The 12213-nt window shown below is 49.8% G+C and overlaps 1 protein-coding gene across 1 annotated transcript; it reads left to right on the top strand.

Annotated features, from left to right (window-relative positions):
* The first annotated feature begins 1745 nt into the window (after nucleotides 1-1745).
* WNT5A (Wnt family member 5A) lies at nucleotides 1746-11153 on the top strand. Its single transcript, XM_026035390.1, has 5 exons — nucleotides 1746-1798; nucleotides 2761-2894; nucleotides 4055-4320; nucleotides 8841-9133; nucleotides 10589-11153. Exons 2-5 carry the CDS (start codon nucleotides 2815-2817, stop codon nucleotides 11045-11047), a joined length of 1098 nt encoding a protein of 365 aa, XP_025891175.1. The 5' UTR covers nucleotides 1746-1798; nucleotides 2761-2814; the 3' UTR covers nucleotides 11048-11153.
* The last annotated feature ends 1060 nt before the right edge of the window (nucleotides 11154-12213 follow it).

Raw genomic sequence — 12213 nt, 5'->3', positions numbered from 1 at the left:
CGCGAGGAGCGGGGCTGCCGCTGCACGGACACTTGCTGGGTTGGGACAGCCCGCGTGCATCTTCCCGGCGGCGGCTCCTCGCGCGAGTTTAAAGACATCTTCCCAAACTTTTCCGCGGAGGTTTGCTATGGAGGAGGTAAAAGTAGGCGCTAATGGTGGCCTGTACCTTTAAGGAGAGCTGGCCGCGGGCCAGCAGAGAACCTGGAGTAAGAGACGTCCCCCCCCCCCCTTTTTTTTTTTTTTTTTTTTTTTTTTTTTTTTTTTTTTTTTTTTTTTAATTCAGCGTTTCTGGCGATTTTCAGTGCGCATCTGCAGCGAGTTCTGCCCCGGTCAGGAGGGGAGCGGCGACGCTCCGCGGGGTCCCCTGCGCGCTGCGAGGACTCCATGTTGGAAGCACTGCCGGCTTTTTCTTTTTTTGCTGTTGTTGTTGCTTGTTTGTTTTCAGTTGTGTTTTAGTCGCCCTCGTTGTGCGCCGAGCGAGGTGCGGGCCGAGGGTCACGGCGAGTTCAGCGGGCGCGCAGCGAGGGGCGCGGGCAGCGCCGGCCCCGCCGCGGAGGGCGCTTTGCGCGGCGGGGACCGCGGGAGCGGCTGCTGCGAGGCCCCAGCGCGGCCCCCCCTTTCCTGGCGCGGCCCCGCGGAGCCGAGAGCCCCCCGCGGCTGCGGCCGCGTTTTACAGCCCCCCGGTGCCGCAGGCCCCGCTCTCCCTCCCTCCTTCCCTCGCTCCCTCCTCCCCGAGGTAGCGCTCCCAGAAAGCCAGATGCCTTCGCAGGCTTTTCCAGACGCCCCGTGTAAAACCGGATCACAGGCGATCCCACKGCTGCAGGATCTGTAAAAGACCCTTTTCATCTGCCCGCGAGCCCCCCGCGCAGCATGGGGCGCGCTCGCTGCCGAAAACCAATCTCCCCGTCCCGGCGGAGTTTAAAATGGTGCCTCGCACGCCCCGGAGCCAATACCAGCGGCGAATTTTTTTTTCCACTTTCCCCCTCAAATCCCCCCACCCCCACTTTTTTTTTTTTTTTTTTTTTTTTTTTTTTTTTTTTTTTTTTTTTCTCAGGCTGTTTTGGTCCCTCACTGTTTCTTGCCATTTCTTTCTCTCTCACCATTTCTATTTTCTCTGTCTTTGTTTCTTCTGTCTTTTTTTTTTTTTTTTTTTTTTTTTTTTGACGGCAGCGTCTCAGCTGCTCGCGCAGACGTGACTCGGGCGGGCAGGGGGACGAGCCCCCGCGCGCAGGTGTCTCCTCCCGCCCCGCAGCGCTGCTGCCCCGAGGAGGAGGATGGTGCCGGTACCGGCCGCGACGGGCGGCAGATGCCGTCGGAGGGGCCCCGGCGCCCGGCGGGGACTGCGCGGCCGAGGCCGCCCCCTGTTGGGAGCGGGGCCGCACGGCTCCCCCGGGGCGCCAGCGGGACCGCGCCGGGCCCGGCTCCCCGTGGGGCGGCCACGCGGGACGCGGCGGCTCCCGCGGCGCTCGCACGCGGGACGGCCCGGGCTGCGTCGGGGCAGGCGGGGTGTCACGGCGCGCTGCGGACCTGCGTGGTCCTCGGCTCGGCCTTTGCCCTAGCCTTGGGGCGGGTCTGCCCCGCATTTCCCTTTTCTTTCCCCTTCGATTTTTTTAAGAGCTATCTAAATAAATGCAAGTACGGAAAACTTTGCCGAGGTGCCTAGCGAGCTGCTAGCATCTTGCGTCACCTCGTCCTCGTTTCTGCGCCCCTCGCCTTCCCGTCTGTTTTGGGGTTTATCCCACCTGAAACGGACGAGCTGCCTCGGCCCGGGTTAGTGCCCAGAGGCGCCCGACTCTCGGTAAGCAAAAGTAATTTAAATTAGGAGCACCTTGAATTCAGCTTTTGAGAATGAATAGGGAGCCCCCAAGTGTCGAAATGGTCTTTTTTTTTTTTTCTTCCTCTTTTTTATTTTTCCCCTTCTTACAAAGGGAGGGGAAATACGAACGGCACCAGTTAGAGAGTTGAGAGCGTCCCGTGCGCGGGCGCGGAGGGAAATCGGAGGGCCGCCCCGCGGGACGGTTTCACCCCGGCCGGGAGCCGCTGCGGAGGGGCGAGGCGGTCCCGGCTCCCTGTGGGGCGCCCATGCGGGACCCGGGCTGTCAGCGCGGTGCTGGGGCCGTGTCCGAGGGCGGCGGGGAAGCGGCTTGGAGCGGGCGCGATGGTTTAAGGGGCACTTGGGGGCGTCCGCCTTCCGACAGCGGAGGGGCGAGACGCGCCCCCCTCTACTCTCACCCCAGGGGCTCGGCCCCCGGCCGGGCCCGGCTCCCCCCGGGGGTCTCCCCTGCCTCTCTCCTCCGCCCCCGCGCGCCGCAGCTCGTCTCGGGCCGCCCCTTCCCGTCGGGGTTCGCCTTGCAAACCCGAAGCCCCTTAAAAAAATTAGCGAGCCGGGAGCGCTTGGTACGGAGGAGAGCCGGGAGGAACGCGCAGCGCGGAGCCATGGGGTGAGCCCCGCGCGGGCCCGCCCCGCGTGGGCGCAGCGCCCCCGGGCACCCCCCGACGGCGGCGGCCGAGCCCCGCGGGCGGGCGGGCGCGTGGGCGGGTGGGTGGGCGCGTGGGCGGGCGGGTTTTGCGCGGGCGAAGCGGCGGCCGCGCCGGCGTCTCGCCACCAAAGGCTCGTCGGGGAGAAGGGCAGGCGAGTCGGAGTCAAGTTAAAAGGGGCCCGGATACTTCCGTTGTTTAAACTTGAATGCTCGAAAATGGTCTGAGAAGCAATAAACAATCTGCTCCTTTTTCTTCCCCTCCCTTCCCCTCCCCGTCTAGAAATCCACGGCAATATTAATCCAAGGAGGTGCTTTGGGGACAGTTGGCAGTACAATGGCTTCTCAGTACCTCGTAGTGGCTCTGGCCATTTTCTCCTCTTTTACCCAGGTTGTAATAGAAGCCAGCTCTTGGTGGTAAGCATCTTATATCGACTTGATTTTTAAAGGGGGTGTTGAGTTTTGCTTGATGCAATGCATGCTTGGCTACTTTATGTGCTTTATCTGTTCCTGAGGAAGTATTGCATGATCGAGACTGCCGGAGAATCATGTTTTTCTTGTAACATGTTGAGTAGTAAAATGAACGTGTTTCTGGAATAAGTGTAAATRTGTAGCATCTCCTGTTGCAAGCCTCAGTTTTAGAGTGCATTAAAGTAGTTTCTCTGTGGATTTGATCACCCTTGAACTAGAGGAGTTGCATCTCTTCTGAGAGAGTCACTTCCACTCCCTGAGTTTGGGATTTGAGCACATGTAAGAGAAAATGCAGAATTACAAATAATGTTGGATGTAAGATTCAAATTTATGTTTGAACTTCTCCTCAACTTAAATGTTTATATGTATATTTTGTTACAACAAAGTACATTCACTTTGGAAAACAATTCATTTCTGAACAGTGAGTGGTGTGGGGAGTTTTTGAAATGAGTTTCTCTGCTGCTTCAATTGTCCTTTTCTAGATTAATGGGCATTTTAAAAATTAATTGTATCATGCACAACACACTAAGGGAAATAAGAAACAAAGCCGATCTCGTTTATAGTGAATATAATCGCATCTTTTTCCTGTGTCAGTCAAAAGAAGCTGGAAGTAGTCTGTAGTAGTCTCGAACTTCTGGCATGTTAAAGATTTCCGTATTTGCTTATGGTAGAACGGATTGAAAATCCAGACTTAAATCTATAATGTGTGTTAAATTCAAGTGGGTTTGGGAAGCTTTTTTGTTCCTTTTCACTTTACGCATTTCTCTGGCCTTGCAGTTGTTTGGGGCTGCAGTTATTTTTCACTATGTGCGTTAAAGCTGGTGAAAGATTGCCCAGATAGGATCCTTCCAAGCCTTATCCGCTGTCTGTGCCTTCGCCAGTAATGKAGGGTGACGACCACATGGATGGGAACTAACGGCTTCTGTTCTGTGCGGTCTCTACAACAAGAGTTTCATAATTGTGGGTGGGTTTTTTTTATTTTTTTCTTGATAGCAAAAATAGGACTCAGGCTCAGTGCTTGCATATAACATAGAATTCTGTATGAGATTTATACACTTTTTTTTTTAAAGTCTTCTCTTTACTAATCTGAATCTTTCTTTATGCAGGTCTTTAGGGATGAATCCCATGAACCCAATGAACCCTGTGCAGATGTCAGAGGTATATATAATAGGAGCCCAGCCACTATGTAGCCAGCTAGCAGGGCTTTCCCAAGGACAGAAGAAACTCTGCCAATTGTATCAGGACCATATGCAGTTCATTGGAGAGGGTGCAAAGACGGGAATTAAGGAGTGCCAGTATCAGTTCAGACATAGAAGATGGAATTGCAGCACTGTGGACAACAACTCTGTCTTTGGCAGAGTCATGCAGATAGGTAGGAAGCAAAATCTTTATGATTAAACTCTTTTCTAAGGATGTGTATGGCACATTATGTTCTGCACTTGAAACTCTTGCCAGGTTCTTACTGAGTATTGTATACAATCAAGTGTTTTTAAAAGTTGGCAAAGGAGTTGAATTATTTTTAGCTGGAGGTGATTTCCCACCACTGTCCAGCCAYGTATCTCGGAAAACAAAACAGGAATGTATATCTACATATGGGAACAGAGGAGAAGTAAGGGAAAACATGGCTCTGGGATCTCCTTTTAGAAGTAATGAAAGAAAATAGAGGCAATCTAAAAGAATTAAAACCAGAAGTGTCTTGTACAATTAAAGATGACCATGTCTGATTCTAGAGTTAGCGGCTGCATAAAAATAAATTGCTCTTGGTCTAGAGGTTAACTGAAAATTGCTGCTCCATTAGTGTTTATACATAATTCCTCCTTGTTTATTTCCAGATRTGGTAACGTCTTGCTCTTTTTGAGAAGGTTGAATTTGTGAGAAAAATAATGTAATCTGTATGAAATCATTTTTATGAGGGCAAAACGTGTGATTGTCCTCGTATCTCACGGTTAACGTAATCACGTAGCTTGGGAGAGAGACAGGTTCGGTTTAACATCTTGCTGCAATTTGGTGGGCACCCAACCCTTTCCCTATCAGATCCTCTTTGAAATGTGCTTCTTGAGTGCTCACGTGCTTCCTGCCTTTCCTGTTGTTTAAGGAGCTCATCGCATTTTAAAGTCTCTAGCAAAATTTTAACCAGTGGTACCGAACTAGATGGTGTAATCTTCCTCTGGGCATTCCCAGGGTTGATYCTGTATATTATATATAGGAAATCTATTTTCTAGGTGACAGTCATGAGCTTTTATGCAGTGATCAGTATACTGACAATATTGGAGCTGTTTTTTGGTCAGAGATCTGAAGTCAAGCTTTTATTCCAGTGCTTTTCTGCCTAAAATTAAATTCAAGCTAGATCTATCTGTAAATTGGTTAATTTGGGTTAAACTTGAAGGAATATGGCTGATTTGCATTTGGTCCCCATTTTTGTAAAAAAGTTTTTGTTTTGAGATTTTTCAGATGAATAAAATACATTTCTCAGATTTTTTGCAAGCACGGTATTGACCTTCCTCACTGTCCTACCTGAGCAAAGCCTAAAAGCACATGAAAGGTGAATAAAAGGACTGTAGACTTCTTTGATCTGAAAATCTAACAAGTGCCAGAAAAAAAAAAACCAACAAACTGTTTGAAATCTGGGCCTTTGTCTTCCAGCCCTTATTTGTTATTCAAGTAAGGGCAAATCAGCTCGGTGGGACTATTTGTGTTTGGAGACATGCAGGATTGGGCCCGCGAGTCKCAATGCCTGTCTCCAGATGACAAGTTTCTTCCCTCCCCGAATATGACAGATCTATTTTCTTTCAAGTTAAATAACTTTGCCGCACCCTTCTCCTGAATATGATTGCATTAGTTGGATGTCTACATAGCAGTTCATCATGTAATTAAGCCACTTATTCTAATTGCAGATGGAAGCAGGATTAATAGCCATGTGCAAGAGTTGCAGGTCCTGAGGAGCGTATTCAGGGAGAAGCAGCAAGGTGCAGTCGGCAACAGTTGTGTTCCTGCGCTCTGGCCTTTGCTAATGACCAGTAACGGCCTGAGTGGAAGGACAGCACGTGCTCCGGGAGCGGAGTTTGCTTTGGCTGTGCCCGGCAGCGGCTGTCGGTCATTCCTCCCCCGGCTGTTCCRTGATTGTCAGAGTCCCCATCGCTCCATGGGCTCTGGTCCCCAGAGCTGATGCCAGACAGCGCAGCCGCTCGTGCAGAGCACAGGCTGTCCCTCCAGGCTCYTGCTGGCCAAGTCAGCCGGAGCAGTGCAGGGAAATGTGCCTTTGGGCTCGGAAGCTGCTGGCTGAGCTGGGAAGTCGTTTTTTGTTCTTTGGAGCTGCTCTGGGGGCCTGGTGGCCCCTCGCCGGTTCACGGCGCCTCGATTCCTTGCGCCATCTTCTGGCTTCGCAGGGCCGGGGGCTGCCGGCTGGGGCTGCAGAGCCTGACAGGAGCGGGACTAGCAAATACAACCAGCAGATCCCCCCGAGCCGCTCCGTGTGTTAGGGCCAGGCTCCCCACGCCTGCTGCCTGGCCTTGGACGCCTCTAACTTACCAGACAAAGAGCATTTTGTATCTTATTGGTCAGGTATTTAAGTTTGCAAGAACAGAGAAAAAAATTGGTGTCAAGTGCAAAGCACAGTTCCTTGCAGTGTGGGTGGCTTCCTATGGTGTCTGTGTATTGAACTGTTCCATTTCTGTGTTTTTTATATATGCGGGAGAGGGGGACTCGCTTGTGTTTGGAATGTGTTTCCTTGCCATGGCTACAATGGGGAGGAACGTTGTGGGAAAAGACAGATACACTTGACAGTGAAGGAAAGCACAGTTGAGCCTAAAGACCTGAAAAAAAATTTCAGAGCAACTCATCCATGTTGAACCATCACTCTTAGTGTGCTCCTGGGGTCGATGACTTTAGGCAGTGTTGGCTTGCAGTTTGAGAAGCCTAGAAATYTGTTTCAGCAGTTCATGTTATTTTACAGTTTGCCTCTATGTCCAAGCCTTGAGGAAAATTTGGGGACAACTCTCTCCTCTGTTCCTCAGCCTTTCTTCCTCCTTCCCTCTAAGAGTGAGTTGTTTTAAAATATGTTGCAAGGTAATAGTGAATAATAATAAAAACTTCAGCCTTATGAGGTTAAATCCTGCAATAAACAGCACAGTTAACCATGTGAGACTGTGGGCTAACTTAACGTGCAAAGGATAAACTGGAACAGAAGCGGCAACTTCTGTGGTCTGAAGCAGACCATGCTTCTAGATTTACTGGAAATTTTGCTTAAGGAATTAATCCAAAAATGTGTGTACAAATGGGGAACACAAAAATCTGTATGAGGTCCACCCTGATAGTAGTAGTAAGTGTAAGGTGTAAGTCACTGTATAAAGCCAAATTTAAGTGAAGAGACCACTCCTGTTAGCATTGATACTTCTGTTCATATAAGTGCTTCCATAAGCAGGTGTCTATCAGCAAAGATTCCTGTATGTAAGGGCAAAGTGCTTCTCATCTTCCTTAAATCTGATCTTTCCCAATGGAAGAYTTCTGTTTTTGCCCCTTTAAAAACAGTACGTATTACTAAGTTAACCCAGTTGATGACAGCTGTTATTATTAACAAAGCTGCTCTGAGCTTGGTGCCGTCTTGATGTTAAATGTGGACCGTACTACTTATGTTCCAGAAGTGCTCAAAAACTYCTACTACATTTGGCCTGTTACAACAGGTATTGCACAACTTCTGCTTCAAAGCATTGGTGCCCAGGGTTGGCATGATGATGGCCAGGACTCAACCTACCTCCGAAAGCCCTGAATTCACAAAGGTCCCCTAAACCCTAAAATGCATCTCGTAAAAATGGAGTTAAAAATGAGGTTGAGCAAATAATTGAGTTAGAAATTAGAAATAAAAATGAACTCATATATGTTGAAAATGATGCATTAGTTTTAGTCAGTACTTAGTCGTTCCGTGAGTCTTTCTTTGGGGTAGGGGAAAATACAGYGGATACTGTCTTTAAAGATGAAAAGCAAATTTCAGGTGGGCTCTCTGGTGCATGTTTTGTCTTTTTTTGGAGTTTTTTTTTTTCAGTTGTAGCGAGATTTTGTGACATCCTGGGAAAAGAGAAAGAGGAAGCCAGACTCTGAATAGGACAAGTTTAGTCACTGCCGAGAGAGCGCCCCTTGAATGTTGCCTTCTCTTGAGGGCATTTCTGGACTGCTGTGTACGAGTTCAGTAACTTTTTCTTCAGAAAGTTTGAAACCCAGGTTTTGAATTTCCATTTAAGGGAACCAGATGCAGGAGGAAAACCTCTAAGACATCCTTGTGCCAAGGTGTTTTTTTTTTTCTTTTTTTTTTTTTGTTGTTAGTAGTGTTTTTTTTAACTCTTCCTCCATCATTTATAGCAATGACAGCCTATGGGTGCCCTGGCCTGGGGTGTTGAGAGTCGTTGAGCGGAAGCCCGACCATCACAGGGTTAGTTTTGACCGGACTCCGTCAGCGCAGGGTGGGAGGCCACGTGCCCTTCTGCAGAGCCTTTGGTAGGTGCCCACAGGCTTTGCAAAGCGCTGCAGCTAAATGCAGTGGAACAAGTGGGTAAAGTGCATAAATCAGGCTTGAGAAGTAGTAATTTAAGGAGCTGGCTTTTAAAAGTTGTATTTATCATCTTTATTTTTTTTCTTTCATTTTTGGAGAGAGACAGGGAGGCAGTTTTCTCTCCTCCCAACACGTCGACACGGTGGTTTTAACCCATGGTGGGCAGCTGGTGCTGGCGCTGGGGGATCCAGTGGCTCCTGGCTGTGCCGATAGACCCCGTCAGCAAGCCCRGTGCTTGGTCACAGCCCCAGCCGTTGAGCATTGGCCCGTATTTCGGGGCCTGTGCGAGAGGAGTGGGCAGATGCCTCGGGGCCCCGGCCCGAATAATGACGCTCTGTGTTTCCCCACAGGCAGCCGGGAGACGGCCTTCACCTACGCGGTGAGCGCAGCTGGGGTGGTCAACGCCATGAGCCGGGCCTGCCGGGAGGGCGAGCTCTCGTCCTGYGGCTGCAGCCGCGCCGCCCGGCCCAAGGATTTACCCCGCGACTGGCTCTGGGGCGGCTGCGGCGACAACATCGAGTACGGGTACCGCTTCGCCAAGGAGTTCGTCGATGCCCGGGAGCGCGAGCGCGTCTACCAGCGAGGCTCCTATGAGAGCGCCCGCATCATGATGAACCTGCACAACAACGAGGCCGGCCGGCGGGTAAGTGGCAGCCGCGAGGCCGCAGGCAGCGCTGAGTAGGGACCTCCCTGCTCTTGCTGCACGGTGGTGGGTGACCTCCAGCAAGGAGTGTGTGTGAATGAGGAGAACAGCGGGCTGGGGCAGTGTAGGTGGCCAAAATGCAAGCGTGCGTGTGGTGCATTTGGTTGGCCACCGGCTTTCCACCTTCCTCTGCCAAATTTGGGTCCAAATTCGTGTTTTCCTTCGTACTGTTCCCGTACCGCCCTGTGAGTTTTCTCCAGAGTTTCGTTGGTTTGTAGTTCCCACCAGAGCAGTGGATATGGAAGGGAGGGAGACTCAYGACACTTCCTAGGCTGGGATAATGTTGCAGATTTGTGCTTTTTCTGTTTTTCCTCCTTGCTTTAAAAGGATGTGAAAAGCTTCTCCATGTTATTAGAAAACATGGTCTTCTGTGGTTAAACATGTCTTTATGGTGTCTTTAATCTTGGAAATGCCTTAAATGAATGGGTGTAAACTTTTCTTTTTTAATAATCTGAATGCGAAGAGCCAAAATCATTATTTTCCTAGCGCCTGAAGTGCCAGGAATTGTCAGCTGGAGACTTTACACTTGTGTTCTAAGGTGAAGAAGGATGAAAGATAATTGAAAATTAATAGTATTTAAATGTGAGAGGAGGGTGTCTGAAAGCAATGGAAAGGCCAATTTACTATTAGCGAGAAGAAAAACGACACTTTCACAGTTGCCTATGGAGACTAGCAGTTTTTTCCTTCCCTGGCTTCATCTTCGCCAGGCCATTTGGCAGCGTTAAAGCTTTCTGTAACTCCTGGGTGGAAGTTGTCTGCAGTATCATCTAATGTGTCAGACCCCAGGATTTTTGGGGCAGTGTCAACGCCGACTCTTGTTTCTGTTTGCACAGGGCAAATGACTGATATTTCCCTGCCAAAGCTTTGTAAAGAGGATATTGCTGTGTAGCGCCTTCTCCCACCCATAGGTGTTTGGGGGTTTCTTCTTGGATGTTGGCTCTCTGGTGGAGCGGAATCGGGGATGGGAGGAAGGTGCCGAGCCAAGAGCGGAGAGGCGGCTGCAGCTGAGCCAGCAGTGAGACGGCTCTTAACTCCTTCCCTAATTGCAGCCCCAAGCCCGGATCAGCAGGGAGAGTAACCRGGGGTAGAAAATAAAGGGATGTTTTACATTTCTCAATGAAACAGCAAAATCCTTTGCTGGCGCAGGAGTGAATTCCTGCGATCCGGCTGTAGCGTGAGCGATGCCGGGGCGGTCTGTGTGGTGGGGAGAAAGCAAGGAGGGCTTCCTCCTCCTCCTGCCTGTGCTTCTGCTCTTTGCTCCCAGCATATTTCAGGAGGGAAGAGGGTGCTAAGCTGTGTATATTGAAGTGGTGCCGGTGACTGGGCTGGGGGAGTGGAAATACGGGGAATAAGTTCTCCAACACCGTCACTAACCCCCTGCCTCCCTTTCTGCAGACTGTGTACAACCTGGCCGACGTGGCCTGCAAGTGCCACGGCGTCTCGGGCTCCTGCAGCCTCAAGACCTGCTGGCTGCAGCTCGCCGACTTCCGCAAGGTGGGCGATGCCCTCAAGGAGAAGTACGACAGCGCCGCCGCCATGAAGCTCAACAGCCGGGGCAAGCTGGTGCAAGTGAACAGCCGCTTCAACGCGCCCACCATCCACGACCTGGTCTACATCGACCCCAGCCCCGACTACTGCGTGCGCAACGAGAGCACCGGCTCGCTGGGCACCCAGGGCCGCCTTTGCAATAAGACCTCGGAGGGCATGGACGGCTGCGAACTCATGTGCTGCGGCCGGGGCTATGACCAGTTCAAGACGGTGCAGCGCGAGCGCTGCCACTGCAAGTTCCACTGGTGCTGCTACGTGAAATGCAAGTTGTGCACGGAGATTGTGGACCAGTTCGTGTGCAAATAGGAGAGGCGCAAGATGGGAGGAACTGCTGCCGCCCGCCGTTGAGAGGTGTGGGCCCCGCTCCCCTCTCGCAGGACTATCTCCACTTTATTTATAGAGTCCAAGGAGTTGTTGTCCTTTTTTTTTTTTTTTTTTTTTTAAAAAGAAAATGAAAAAAAAAACACAGAAGGAGGTGGGTGGGGAAGGAAAAAGAAGAAAAAAAAAACAGGAAAAAAAGAAAAATATAAGGGTTGCAGGGAAGTGCCCAGAACCCTCTCTGCATCCGTCCCAGAACTGTGTGGCTTATATTTTTGGCAATAATGGGGGAGATCCTATGAATATTTATTTTACAAGGTAAAGAAAAATTGACTTTTCTTAAAAAAAAAAAAATAGAGTAGTTTGAGGGGAAAATCCAACATATCCTAATGTAGTCCTGTGGGACATAATACCTGTGCGTTAGGCAGAGAATCCATGTAATGTGCTTGGGATGTTAGAACAATTCACATGGATGCAAGGAGCATGCAGACCTGTGCAGGACTTTTAGCTGCAGACACTAGGAGTTACCAGAGGATGGTATATAAAGCTGTTCAGTACATTTAGGCATCTTAAGAAGAAAAAAAAAAAAAGGGTGATATATTCATGAGATTCATCACAAAGTGCAGTGTCAGTTGCATATCTGAACTTCAGTACACAATATTGTCTGAGGGAAAAGAGCATAGGATCCTAAAGGCTTCAGCTGTGCTACTCCCGATTGCTGGGTTGGGTTAAAACCTAGTGAATGCAAAAAGCAAATAAATAAATAAATAAATTCTGCCCTGATTGATACGAAAGGCAGAATTGGTCCTGCTTTAGTTGTTCACCTAATAGTGCTGTTTGGGTATGTGGTGCTGCAGAGCGCCGGGAGCAAAGGAGGTCTCGATCGCAGTGTTGGCGGTGGCTGATGTGCCTGGCGGGGAGGAGCGCGCTTGCAGCAGCCTCGCTTTCCCAACCAGCAAAGCCCGTAGCAAATGAAAACCTCAAAGCTGAAAGTGCCTTAAWAATGGTGTGATAGTTGGCTACCTTTTGAAACACAGCTTGACAAATGACTCCTCTAATTTTATGAGAAAAATAAATCATTAGATTTTCACTCTAGGGATGACGTTAGGGATGATTTCTTTCTTTTTTTTTTTTTTTTCCTGCAAATTTTGGGA

The sequence above is a fragment of the Nothoprocta perdicaria genome, unplaced genomic scaffold (genome assembly GCF_003342845.1).
Source record: "Nothoprocta perdicaria isolate Ctin4 unplaced genomic scaffold, notPer1 scaffold_16, whole genome shotgun sequence".
NCBI classification, from domain to species: Eukaryota; Metazoa; Chordata; class Aves; order Tinamiformes; family Tinamidae; genus Nothoprocta; species Nothoprocta perdicaria.
The sequence above is the reverse complement of the archived record's forward strand: the minus strand, read 5'-3'. Positions and strand labels throughout refer to the sequence as shown.